The 14680-nt window shown below is 36.9% G+C and overlaps 1 protein-coding gene across 5 annotated transcripts in view; it reads left to right on the top strand.

Annotated features, from left to right (window-relative positions):
• The window catches only part of nrxn3b (neurexin 3b), a 112275-nt gene that overhangs the window by 60491 nt on the left and 37104 nt on the right, over nucleotides 1–14680 (top strand). For all 5 annotated transcript variants that reach the window (XM_026291554.1, XM_026291553.1, XM_026291552.1 and 2 more), the window contains exon 3: nucleotides 11589–11760. In XM_026291554.1, the coding sequence (XP_026147339.1) occupies nucleotides 11589–11760 (172 nt within the window). The remainder of the gene's footprint in view (nucleotides 1–11588; nucleotides 11761–14680) is intronic.

Here is a 14680-nt window from a genome sequence, read left to right as displayed (position 1 = left end):
TCTTTTTTTTCAGATGGTTTCTGTCTGTAACCTTGGGTTTTAATCATTGCTTCATTTAGGATTCATTTTCATCTTTAGCCATTGATCATTGCTTAAAAACTGGACAAGGATTCATTGATTAGCGTCAGACATATTGGCAATGCTCATCAACACAGCAGGGAGGGAGGCTACACGCAGAGCTAGATGAGGTCTTCATATGGTAATGGTCTCTTACTGTGAACTTTTTTTTTTTTTTTATGTTGGCATGCTCTAGAGACTCTTGATATGAGAAATAAATGTGCATTAGTGTGCTATGACCTGAGACAAAGAGACCATCACAAATCACAGGAGGACTTCTCCATGAAAGATTTTCTCATCTTGTTTAGACAGCAAGGAACCATTTATCTTGCAAACTGGTTTTCACATCACTTCCACTATTACATTACTGCCCTTTCCTAAGATTTGTTTATTTTGCTGGAGTTTAATACAGATTAGTGCTGGCCAGACAGCAGCCTGTGTCTGCAGTCTTTTGATGCTTTGGCAAGCAAATCTGGGACTGTTGGGGAGCGTGAAAAGGCTCCTTTTGTGCTTCATCAGCATGGCTGACATCTTAGTAAGACTCCATAGCTGGAAAACATCCTTACAATGCAACGGCAGGTTTCAGGTACCCTCCTGCCAAGGATGAGCTTCATTTTTGGACTGAAATCTTGCTATACCTTGCTGAAAAGACAATGTCCGTGCTGGGTCAAGATGCTTTGATGCTGGCCTTGATAGTTTATCTGCAAGACCAGCACTAAACCCACACTAACTAGCATATGTTGCTCTATACTGTAAGGTTGAAAGAACTAAACCAGATTCCAGAAGCTTAATACCGCTTGGCGTGTGACTCTAGGTGACATCCTATCCCCAGTGAACAAACAATGAAAGTGTTCAATTACCAGAACAATCATATAGTCAGATAATTAAATTAATAATAGAATCAGAGATTAATTGGAAACAAACTATTTAAACTGCAGTAATTCACAATAAGCCTAGAAATTCCAAGAAAGGACAAAACAAGGTAAGGTGCACATTGTTTGAACTAATTATACACACACACACACACACACTAGTGTCACGCTAATCATTGCATTAAATGGAGGAATTGCTTGAAGTTTAGCCTCCATCTATCCTACAGTTTTTTTCTGTTACTGCCTCTACATACCAACAATTTTCTGTATTGCCCAACAGTAGCAGGTTGTTGCTGAAAGTCTAGAAATCACTCCAGATTTGCTCCAATACTTCTATGATATTGCTCATTTACTGTAAGTTTCAGGAGCAGGTGATGGTAGATCTGTTTATGCATTCTGCCAGAAGAAAATACTAAATCTAAAGAGCTAACATCTGTTACCATGGCAACCCAAAGCTATCCGTCCATCATCTGAGCTTACTGAACTTTACAGAGCTTTTGTAGCTAGCTAGAGGATGGCAGTGGCCACTATTGACTTAAACTAGGCCAACCCCATCACAATCACTGTTCTGTCTCTTATTTTCTTTACAAGAATTATGTTTATTTAGAACAATCCCTTTATGACCACAACACACAGAGATCTGTCAAGCATACACAACAATTTGAATAGTGAACAATAGATATACAAGATTGTGGAATTAAAATGATTAATACAACACGATTAAATATTGAGGCAATTTTTTGCATCAGCATCGAAAATGTGCATGCATATATTTGGTGTATGTGTCACATTTAAGATTATGTTTCTCAAATGTATGCACAAAAATGTACTGCTATATGAGATCACAAAATACAATATGGAACAAAATGTAATTTAATGCACAAATAAATGTGAAAGCTGTGCAAACTAGAAAACAGGTGTATTTGCATTTAATAAAATAAATCTGTATCACATTAAATGTGCATAAAATAATTAATTTTACATTCTGGCATTTATGCGTATATTCACATTCTTGCACATGGAAACTTTTTTTCCCTTTGTTCTGAGTACATTTCAGGTATGAACTGTTGCAATTAATTTATTTATTGAATGTTAAACAGTGTTTACTTTTTCAGTTGAAAGTTTTTGAAGCACATCTTAGCGTGTAATTCATTATATACTGTAAAATTTAATGAAGGTAGACTAATATTTGAACTATGTAGATATCCATTGTGATGGAATGATGGAAGGCAAGGTGTTGTCAACCAGGCTGGCTGAGCTGACTGAACAAGCTGAACTTTAGTTGCAGTGTGAGACTCTTTTCTATTAATATGCCTGGAGATGGGGAATTGTTCATTGAAAATTGTCAAATGCACTCATTATTACTTCTATTCCACCACCATTTCGATTATAATGAAATGTAAACTAATTGTATTCAGTTGTGTTGCACTAAAACACTCTACTTAGTCAAACACTACTTAGTCAAAAAAAAAAAAATTATGTTTAAAAACACTTCTTTGTAACCTGAGGGCCCAGTCTAGCCATCCCCAAGAAAATATCCTGTTCTGACTTCTTGGCATTCATTTTGTAATGTAACAGTTTTCACTTTTTGTTGTTCATTATCCACTAGTCAGCATAAAATATGAGGTGGCTACAGTGCTGTCAGCTTTGAAAGTGACCGGGTTGTTGACATTATAGTGATTGATTTATATTGAGAAAGACAGAGACAATGACTGTGTCAACCGAAATCTCACTCAAGGTCATAACTGCACCATTGCTGCCGCTCTCTTCTCAATAGAAAGCCAAATCATTTAGTCTATTCGCACTTAAGTGTGTAACAGGCAGCTCGTAAACCAATGCTGCATACATGGCTTGATTTATTTGAGAGGGTAATTGAAATTGCTGCTATGCCACTAGTGAATGCAAAGGGCATTAGTTTGTTAGGTGTATCGCAGAGAAGCTATAATACAGAACCTGATGTTTCCTGATCATCCATGGAGGTCCTGTTGAATTTAGCATACACTAATGATTACGTCCAAGGACAGATCTGCAATTCCCTTCACTTATGGGAACTATACTATTTATACTATTTATCTATATTTATTTTTTCATCATGAGCTACAAACTTATAATATATGTTGTTTTCAACAAAACTTAGCTGTAATACATAATAGAATCACATAAAAGCAAAATGTATTTTTAACAACTGTAATTAGCAGTCATGAGTGAGAGTCTTTAGTAGTACATGGTCTATTTTTAATGGTCGTTTAAGATGATGCAGTTATGGCAATACCAGCAAGAACTATATTAAGATGGGGTTAACGTGATTTTGCCAAGTAAGACATCCAGTTCCTGGATCAACATTTTCTGACGATCCTGGATCAACATTATTGTCCAAAAATATAAACTTAACTCAATCCCTACCCCTAAACCTAACCCTACCCATAATTTGTTCCTAAAATCAGTGGGAAATGATAGTTGATTAACAAAGACCTAAGACCTAACCACTTGGTGAAATCACACTTGCCTGGGGTTAAGGCAGATTTTGTCTATTAAAAGGGCTAAAGTCTTTGGGATATCCTATTCAGAGAGAACTGAACTCATCAAGGCATTTCATAGGGTCTTTAAGCAAAGAAGAAAAAGATAAAGTAATACTCGTTAGCTTTGCAGTGTGCTAAAAACATTTTCAGGAGTCTTCTTGTTTGCATTCAGTAGGAACAACAGGCAATGCGAGATTAATATTTAATAACTCTGACCCAGAGAAAAAAAGATCAAAGTGAAGATTGGGTGTTTGACTTTGAGCGAATAGTGAGACAAAGCCTTTACCCTCCACATTCTCTCCTCTTTTCCTATTGCAAAATGTTGAAGGCTAATGCTGGGTAACACTCCTACAAACATATAACACATGTAATCATGTAAATTATGTTTAAGTAGACAAGACTGTTTTCATACTAAAGTGAAAATGCCATTTTCACCATGTCTCTCTTAGCACAAGGAACGAGGAGTTGCACATTGCCATCAACATTCAGATTTGGCAGGACTTTTTCTACCTATGTCTGCACCCGTTTTGAGTTTAAATTAATCAAGGGCTCAATATGAATATGTATCAACTTTGACTCAGAGAACAGGGTAAGGAGAATCTGCCTTGAAGCACTTAGAGTACTGAAATCAGTAGCAGAGAGATTGCAGAGAAGGCTGAGGTTCGAGGCTGAGGAAGTCTATAATGAATGGAGAGGGAAGTAATTCATGTAATTTCTTAACTAATTAGGTTATTGCTAGCATGTATTCAAAAAGACATGTTTGAAAAACTTTATTAACATTTCCACTTTCATGTTAGCAGGAGTGACATGACTTTAACACCTGCAAACGTCGTGCCTTTTTCACTTTGTATCTTAAGGTCAAATATAATTTTCCCAAATAAGTCTGCAAATTAAATTTCTTTTGAAATGTTAAACTTATTCTTAATCTGTGAGTTATAAAAAGAAATGTAAATATTGATTGTAAATCCTTTAGGGAATATTTATACAAATAAATGCAGGATGATTGTCATGTATTATAGGAATTTTATTCCTGTACTGTACCTTATTTATAAATGTTTCAACTGACAGCATTAGAGCTCAACCCATATTACAATTCTGTACAGTACAAACCAGATTCCAGAAAAGTTGGTACACTTTAAAAATTGTGAATAAAAACATAATGCAATGATGTGGAAGTTTCAAATTTCAATATTTTATTCAGAATACAACATAGATGACATATCAAATGTATAATTTTGAGAGAAATCAATTAATTGATTTTAAATTTCATGGCATCAACACGTCTCAAAAAAGTTGGAACAAGGCCATGTTTACCACTGTGTGGCATCCCCTCTTCTTTTTATAACAGTGTCTGGGGACTGAGGAGACAAGTTGCTAAAGTTTTGGAATAGGAATGTTGTCCCATTATTGTCTAATACAGGCTTGTAGTTGCTCAACCGTCTTAAGTTTTCTTTGTCGCATCTTCCTCTTTATGATGCGCCAAATGTTTTCTATGGGTGAAAGATCTGGACTGCAGGCTGGCCATTTCAGTTCTCGGATCCTTCTAACCTTTCCAGATGTGTAAGCTGCCATGCCACACGCACTCATGCAACCCCACACCATCAGAGATGCAGGCTTCTGAACTGAGCGCTGATAACAACTTGGGTTGTCCTTGTCCTCTTTAGTCTGGATGACATGGCGTCCCAGTTTTCCAAAAAGAACTTCAAATTTTTCGTCTGACCACAGAACATTTTTCAACTTTGCCACAGTCCATTTTAAATGAGTCTTGGCCCAGAAAAAAAATGCCTGTGCTTCTTTATCATGTTTAAATATGGTTTCTTTTTTGACCTATATGACCTACAGTATTTGACCATTGAGTTTTAACCAGCAACGGCGAACTGTAATTGTGTTCACCGACAATTTTTCTGGAAGTATTCCTGAGCCCATGTTGTGATTTTCATTACAGTAGCATTCCTGTATGTGATGCAGTGCCGTCTAAGGGCCTGTAGATCATGGGCATCCAGTATGGTTTTCCATCCTTGACCCTTACGCGCAGAGATTGTTCCACATTCTCTGAATCTTTGGATGATATTATGCACTGTAGATGATGATAACTTCAAACTGCAATTGCAATTTTTCTTTGAGAAACTCTTTTCTGATATTGCTCCATTATTTTTCGCCACAGCATTGGGGGAATTGGTGATCCTCTGCCCATCTTGACTTCTGAGAAACACTGCCATTCTGAGAGGCTCTTTTTATACCCAATCATGTTACCAATTGACCTAATAAGTTGCAAATTGGTCCTCCAGCTGTTACTTATATGTACATTTAACTTTTCCGGACTCTTATTGCAACCTGTTCCAACTTTTTTGGAATGTGTAGCTGTCACAAAATCCAAAATGAGCCAATATTTGGCATGACATTTCAAAATGTCTCACTTTCCACATTTGATATGTTCTCTATATTCTATTGTGAATAAAATGTACGTTTATGAGTTTGTAAATTATCCCATTTCTTTTTTACTCACAATTTGTACAATGTCCCAACTTTTTTTGGAATCGGGTTTGTAGATTTATATGCCATATAATAACATACCGGAATCCATTGTTGGTGTTATCTATCCCTCTGCAATGAGACACATTTATATTTATTTTATATGATTTTGCAAAAGTGTGTCTCTGCTTCAGGCATGTTTCTATTCCATTAAGTCTGTAATATTAATGTTGGAATTACTGTAAGTGTGCAGGAAGGTATTGACAGGGTCATCACTTACTCCAACGATGGGGGCCCTGCAGACTTCCAAATGCTACAAATGTTCCCTGTCATTCTCCAAATATCACAAAATCACTCTAGCATTTCCAGAATTAATGGTGGAATATGCCTGCAGATCTTTGCCCAAACCCAAGCAAGAAGCAATTAATCTCATTCAATCGATTCATCTGCATGTGTCATGATACCTTTTTGATGAGCTCTAACCTAATGCTAAATTGAACTCTTAGGTCATGTACTGTAGATGGCATATGTAAATCCATACACAAGGATTAGATATCTGTTTGATACTGGATGCCCTCATCAAAGGTCGCGTGGTTGTTTGATACTTAAAGCCACAAGTATTTTTGTTCATTTCTGAATCTCCTGAGTAGACATATGAAAGGATACTAGCATTTCCAAAGTGTATATTGTTTACGTGCTCTCAAATAAACTAGATGATAAACTACATTATTAACATTATTTTGATGGTCACTTATACTAGTAGTACAGTAGAAAATTTTGATGATGTGAAACTTCATAATGTTTAAATTGATTAGATATTTAGTCAGGAATTATAGTTTGAAAAATGACTAACTAGTAAAATGTGAAAATGCTGTTGAAAAATAATACAAGTAGATTAATAAAGATTTACTTATGTTTTTGATCTCTGCTGGATCAACCGCTTCATTCTTTTTTCTGAGGAAATTCAAAACTCAAATCCTGAGGTAATCCTCAGTGCATCTTCTTGGGGTAAATTATTTCTTATTCCTCTCAGTGCAAAGCGAACAGTAAAATGAAAAACAAAAATGTAATAAAATTCTCACTGCTTTGTTTGCTGTGGTATGGGCGTTTACACTTCATTTGGAACATTATAATATCAATTACGCGCTCAGCTGCGTGGGCGTGGCCGCATTAGATATAATGAAGGGAGGCATGAAAGATGGGACATCGCATTGTTTTCATATAGATTATTTTATCACAAAATTTGTTTTTGGTAAGACTGGCTTAGTTTAAAAGTATGTCAAGCTTTCTATAGATATATCTCTCATGTCTCTTTGTTGAGTATTTGCTGAATTACAGTTCATTTTAATGACACGTTTCTAAATGAAGATCACAGCAGACCAAGGCTGCAGACAGTGCACCCTGTTTGTTTTCTTTATTTTTTCTTTATTTAATTTTTTTTTACATTATATAATGAATAGCAAGCTAGTGTTAGAGGTATTTTTTGATTGTTAATTGTATAATAAATTAAAAGAAAATAGAATAATAAATGATTATAATGCTAGTGTTTTTTTTTCCTTTTTTTTATCATTAGAATAGAGAGTGCTAGAGTTAGAGGGTCAAATAAAGATGGAAGATATGTGTTTTTAGCTGATTCTTGAAGTTGGCTTAAGAGTCAGCTGCTCAGATTGAGTTGGCGAGGTCATTCCACCAGTAGGGAACATTTCATTTAAAAGTCCATAAAAGTGATTTTGTGCCTTTAGTGGATGGCACAATAAACTGATGTTCACTTGCAGAACACAAACTTCTATAGGGCACATAAGTCTGAAGAAATGAATTTATGTAAATGGGTGCAGAGTCAGGGGTTGGGGGGGGGGTGAGGGGTTACTAAGAAACCAGGACTCGATTGCTTTCATTCCAGATCTACTTGCTGAAATATATTGATTACAGATAATTTGCCTATTATAGCATAATGCATTTCTCATTGCTACTTGTCTCTGTTGAAATGAACTTCAGCAAGCAATTTGCATCCATTGTATCTGTGACAGACAGATACAAGTGCTGATTTGTGTATGTTAAGATTTTGTCATTATAAAATAATTTTTTTTTAACAAAATGGTTAACTTGTGAAGCTGACTTCTATTCCTAGATTGATACAGGGATCACCAGATTGTACTACAACACATGCAACGCATTTGGTGCAAAATGATTCTGTGTAAATACAAACCTACAGGGACAGTTTGAAAGCTGTTCTTTGCACTACACTTTTATACTAATTGTTTATACTAATGATGGTTGCATATGGTTTAGTCCCTTGCCAAGAGATCAAGATTCTGCGTGCAGTGATAGAGGCTTTCTGGGAGAGATTTGATGCCTGGGGCTGGCTTTTTGTTGGAGCCATTGATCGGAGGGACAGAACTGGATTGTGTAGCTTATTACTGGTGTCAGCGAACATTACACGTGGGAGAGATCGAGCCCTTCTTCATCATCGCAGGGCCCTGCTGCAACTCAAATTACTTTTATCACCCTTGGCTACGCTGGTACCACCCACGGCGGAGAAACACCAGACATTATGCTCTCCATCGCAGTGAAATTCTGCAATAACCTTCTAAATGTTTGCCACCATCTGTGAGACATCAGGTATTATATCAGAGAAAGTGCAACATTCAACAAGCATCAATCTTGTGTGCTGTTTCCTTTCTAATGAAAAAAGCAATATAGTGTGTGCTGTCTTAGTGTGCTATATCTTGAATATCGCAATTGATATGGACTATAATAGCATGTAACAATAGTGAGTCATTATTGTTATCATCATTGTGAATGTTTTTTTTTTTTTTTTTTTTCTTTAGAATACAATTTACCTTTACCAGCCCATTCTCTGAAAACACAATGTAATGTTGGCCAATGCAGTGTAATTGAAAATGTCAGTCAAACCAGCCTGGATATGCAAGTAGGGAACCAAGCAGGACTCCAGCTATGTACTAAAACTTGCATTCTGTTTACAGAGTGAGTGATTTGGAAAACAACTAATGCAGCAACTCCATGTCACACAATTGTGCTCCTGGAGGATTTGACTTAGGGCTGATTTCAGTAGAGTTTGGCATTAGCATGTTGCTCGTACATAGTACATAGCATTATTGGGAATCAATTTATTATTTTACACTCTACACCCTTGTTAATCAGTTATCATTTCTTACTGATTTTATGAATAAATTGTGGGTAGGGTTAGGTTTAGGGGAAGGGATTGGGTTAAGTCTATATTTTTGGACAATAATGTTGATCCAGAATCAACTGAAGATGTTGATCTGGGAACATGTCTTACTTGACAAAATCACGGCAACCCTAAGGAGGCAGCAAAAGTTAATTTGTAACATTTTCGCTTAGAGTGCATTAATGAGGACTTAAAATGCTGCCTCTGTAGTTATCTCTCTAGGTTTTAGAACTGAGCATATGTTGCTTGTGGTAGAGAGCTGGTGAGCTGGAAAGAAATGCTTCAGAGAAATCTGTAAAGTCTCCTGACTCACTCCCATTTGTTATAATTTCAACCCTCACAATGGAAAATGTCTAAAATAAGATACTAAGATATCTAATAATCAGATGGTACTGCCCAACCAGCCATTACTTTACAGGAGTTTGCAGATCTCAAGTTGTGCCAGGCATAGTATAGCTGGAATCAGAAAGCTTAAACAGAATCTTAGATCAGCTTGCTGTGCACTGCACTGCTTTTCTTAGCTCTAATGGAGAGCACAAACAGTGCATATTAAAGGGGTCATATTATGCAATTTCTATTGTTCCTTTTCTTTAGTGTGTTTAGTAGCTATTTGTGCATGTATAAGATCTGCAGAGGTACAAAGTTCAAAGTCTCCAACAAAATGATTTATTCCAGGATAAGGTTGTTCCAGACCCCTAAAACAACTCATTCAAACACACCCCCACATCTCTATGTCACGATGTGGAAATATTTGCGTAATGCTGTACAAATGTTCATGCAAAGAAAGAAAGTGTGGTTTAAGGAAATGCAGTAATGTTGTTGCAGCCATGTCAGGGAGACACTGTGTTTCTATGCGAAAGCAAAAGCACTTTATTTGGCCTTTCAAAAGTAGATGCAATGAGGAATCATTGGTTATTAAGATTTATTTACAACAGATGAGCACAACCCAGATGTTTGAATTTTTGCAAACCATTTTATGGACAGCAGTTTTGTGAACCTAGGAGAGGTTAGCTTTTCAACTCTTTTTCTCACCCTACAAGTCTGTTTCTTAAAAAAAAAATAATAATTGGTCAGTTACGACTTTCTGGTGCTTATTCTGAATCAGCTACTGTAAGTATGTTTTCTGAATAGTTTAAGTATTTGCTATTGACTGTTCAAATGCAGAGTTTTGCACTGTGTAGAGTATTGGGTTGTGTGTATGTGTGTGTGAGAGAGAGACAGTGTTAATCACAGTCGAGTCAGCTTTCTTAATCACGGCTTGCGTACTGCAAATACATAAGAATTGATGGTAATCCTAAGGACATTATGTAATGTCTTTACATTTATGTTGAAAGCTGAAGCTTGCAATTATGGAAGGGTGTTACATTTAAATGAAAGCTTAAATAACAAAATAAACACAAAATCTGGGTTGTGCTCATCTGTGCTCAAACAATGCCAAACACAAAATAAAATCCAGTCCTGGTCCTCTCTCATCCTTCACTGTCGCAGGTGGCGCTCATTTTTAAAATCACTCCACGGGCCTCGAATCCGTTCCCATGGCTCTCGGCCCCGCCCCACTCGACAGATGCATTTTAGAGAGGAGGGGCACAGAGTAACAACAATAATGTAAAGTATTTAAAAAAATAATGTGTGCTTTTTTACTTTAAAGCATGTACAGATATTCTGTTACACCAAATACACAAAATAATGATCTTTAAAATAACATCATATGACCCCTTTAATGTAGCCTTCTCCGGCTTTTGGTCTGTCTTCACAAAATTAACGTTCATCATACACCTCTCATTAAAAATATTCCATGCACCTTCTCATGCACTCATGCAGTTGTCAGTTGCGGTAGTTGTACTCTCACCAGCAGACCTTAAGTTACGTTCACTGAAAGTAGAGCATGCTGAGAGTCTTGGGAAGCCCTCAGAAAACACTGAGGATCGGTGAAAGTTGGTATGTGTGGTTGCAGATTAATTTATCACACACTTCAGTACAGCACATCCATGTACTTATTTACCTTCCCTTTTGTATGAAAAATGGCTTTCTCTGAGCCATGCACTGAGGACAGGTAATTACGCTTTCGAAAGGCCTCGTGGGGATTAAATCAAATGACATAGGACAAGAAATGCACTCCATCGAGTCTGGCGTGCCTTGAAACCCTTTCATGATAGCTATGTAAACATGAACAATGGGACCTAGTTCTCCAACAGAGAGTTATGAAGAGTCCCCAAACAGGAGCCATATGGGATACATATGTGAAAGGTGGAGGAGCATATGTTTGTGAATTTGCAGTATGTCAGTACAAAGCGCATTAGTCAACGTTACGTGGAAGTCCCACATTTCTGTTGGTAGCACATTCTTATCAACTGGATATAAAAATGCAGCAGTCTTGGCATCCACATCAGTTTGCGTGCTCTAATTGGCAGCATCATTGCAGAGGTTTCTGAAAGTTGTGTAGCTCCGCTGAGATTGTTTGTGTTGTTTCTATTCCAGGAAGAAGGAAAGGTGGGGGTAACATTCAACATTGGCACGGTGGACATAAGCGTGAAAGAGATGACTACGGAAGTTAACGATGGAAAATATCATGTTGTGCGCTTCACAAGGAATGGGGGAAACGCCACCTTACAAGTGGACAACTGGCCAATCAACGAGCACTTTCCATCAGGTAATAAACACAGCCTGCTAACTACCCAAAGCAAAGATTCTCAGACAGAAGTGTGTTTTTACTGTTTAAACCCACTGGATATCATATGCTCCCAAGGAAATCATGGGTTGGAAGGCAAGGAACAACATCATTTCCCTGCCCATGTAATTTATAATCTGCATGTTTCAAAGCATGCAATTTTTTTGAATCAGGAACAGGTGTTCATAATTACAACACTGATCTCATTTCTGCTGAGGGAAAGGTGTGGAAGAGAAAGGACACAGCAAAGAAGAAAGCAAATGCCACTTAGTTCTCGATCAACCTGGCTTGCGTTGCTTTCTTAATTGTCCTTAGAAACATCCATATGTGGGAGTAATCAAGCCTGGGCACCTGGCCTGCGCACAATGGCAGGCCAAGCTGTTGCCTTTGTCCCCGCGATTAGCACCATGACATCTGGCCAGCTGCTTTTGAGAGGCTTTGAAAGGCAGAGGGAAGAACGGGGCACAGGTTTAAGGCAGTATTGTGGCAGCTACAGCAGCTGTGGGAAAATGAGCCCCGGACCTCTGTGTATCTATGACTCCCAGACTTAGGAAGCCAGCAATGATGGATGAATATAAATGAGTTCATCAAATGCAGCAGAGGTTTATTATAGAAGCTCAAGCGTTTCCTACACAGAGAAATAGGGCGTGCTGAAATACTTCCCTCAAACGCTATCAAAAAAAAAAAAACTCAAAAACCCTTCACACTCAATTAATTTGGGTTCTGTGTCCTCCACTTTGATGTCTCTGTTGCTTCGGCGCCCTCCATGGGATATCTGGCCCATGCACTTCTCGTCCAATTAGAAAACAGCTCTCGTCAGGTTTACTTAAGCTGTATTCAACAGCAGGTCTTTCTAAAGTGAGAAAGGCCAACAATCAGGCGAAGGGGACAAGCAGAAGGACATAGGCTAATGCTGTGCTCCCTATTCAAACTAGTTCTGTAAAAAGACACTGAAAAAGAGCCAGAGATAGCATGCCATTTTCCTTACAGACTATTAGCCCACTCAGAGCTAAATACAGTATACGTGTAAAATGTATACATTGAAAAATAAACCTGTGAGGGGAGGTGTATAGTGGCTTCTGTTGAAGCTGTTGCATCACTCAGTTTTAAATTAGTCTCAGAGAAATGATGTAATGATATAATGATGCAGTCTATGTGAAACATTCATTCAGGAGACATTCCTAGTAGCAACTAGCAGTATTTTAAATGAGGAGATATTTTTACACAGATTGCAGGATATCTGCAGAATCGCTGTAAGTCTTGTGTTTTTTATTTGTATCCAGAGTGTAAACCACAAATTTTTCATAACCTTGTTGATATGAGAATGTTTGTAGTGGAAAAGAAGATATCCAACAAAAGATTTGCAAGGATATATTGCCATATTAACATGACTCATCAAACAGAAAAACCTTCTGAAAGACAAATCTGAACAATTGTTTTTTTTTTTTCTTATTCAATTAGTTTACATCTGTCAACATGCATATGTCGTTGTATCTGTGTGTTCCTTCCATCCATAACACATCTACCTTTCTAGTTACTGTACCTGGCTAGTGTGCTACATTGTTGATCTTATTGTTGATCTTTTTGCTGTATTGTTTGTCTTATTCAGCCTGTATTTATTAAGCAGTTATCCAGTTTATCTAGATATTTATGCCAGAAGAAAAAGAAAAATCTACTTTTGTCACAATAGTAAATACTGAGTGTGCAGTCTATAGCAGGATAAAGTATTCCACACATTCTGTTTGGGTCGTATACTGTTTTAAACGTATATGCCCATTCATGTATTCCATAAATGCAAAAAAATAGCATATTGTGCACAGCATACATACTACAAAATGTTCCTTGTTTGTTTGTTTCTCTTATTAATTCTGGTTAAACATTATAGTACTGCTAAACTCCAGTAGATCCAGTAGTAGGTCATCAAGACCTATTGCTCCCATGAATTCAATCATTATGATATATATTGGCCTCCGTTAAATCTCACATCTTTGCATCAGACAAGTACCCAATATTTAAATACCAATGTATTTTCATAAAATCTTTTGTGTGTGTGTGTAGAGAGAGATCCTTGTCTCCCTTTAGCCATCATTCAGTTGCAAATTTGGAATTCTCTTTCTTTTTCATAGGCATACACACACTGATAATACGCAGTTTGTAATTTGAAAGTTATTGATTTCAGTCCCTGCACCATCTCTTGAGTAATTACAGGCTAGGATTCAAACTCATAGACTGAATAGCACTTGAAGTGCTTCACATCAGTGATGCTCTGCGTTCCTGCCTCACTCAATAAACTGCTATCAGATCCATGCAGCTGTGTTGCCATGGCATGGGATAAGAATTTTGAGGTAGCCATGATTCCTTAGCTTATTCATATTTTTTAACCAAGCCTGAATTGTTGGGGCACACTGAATGGCAGTCAATAAGAAGATGTTTAAAGATATGTAAAGTTATTTGACCAATAAAAAGTTAAGATATTTAAAGTCAAGAAGTGCACAATTAGATTAGGTTAGATTCAACTTTATTGTCATTCTGCAGATTACAAGTACAGAGCTAATGAAATGCAGTTAGCATCTAACCAGAAGTTCAAGAATATAGTGTTTTATATACATTTAAGTGCATAGTAAGTGAAGATGTGATATACATAATGTACAGTGGAGTTGCTATATACAGTATTAAGCAGAGTATGTACAGAATATAAATAGGAGTGCAATGAAGGCATTATATGTACATTATGAACAGCAGCAATGAAGGATTATATATACATTATGAACAGCAGCAGTAAATACAGTTGGATGAGTTTACAATAGTATTGTTAAACAATGTATTCAATGCAAAATAATAGTAGTGCAATTATATTTTTATAGAAATAGTTTACTTTGCTTTGTACTGTAACAACTTTAGA

Source organism: Carassius auratus, chromosome 20 (genome assembly GCF_003368295.1).
Source record: "Carassius auratus strain Wakin chromosome 20, ASM336829v1, whole genome shotgun sequence".
Classification (NCBI taxonomy): domain Eukaryota; kingdom Metazoa; phylum Chordata; class Actinopteri; order Cypriniformes; family Cyprinidae; genus Carassius; species Carassius auratus.
The sequence above is the reverse complement of the archived record's forward strand: the minus strand, read 5'-3'. Positions and strand labels throughout refer to the sequence as shown.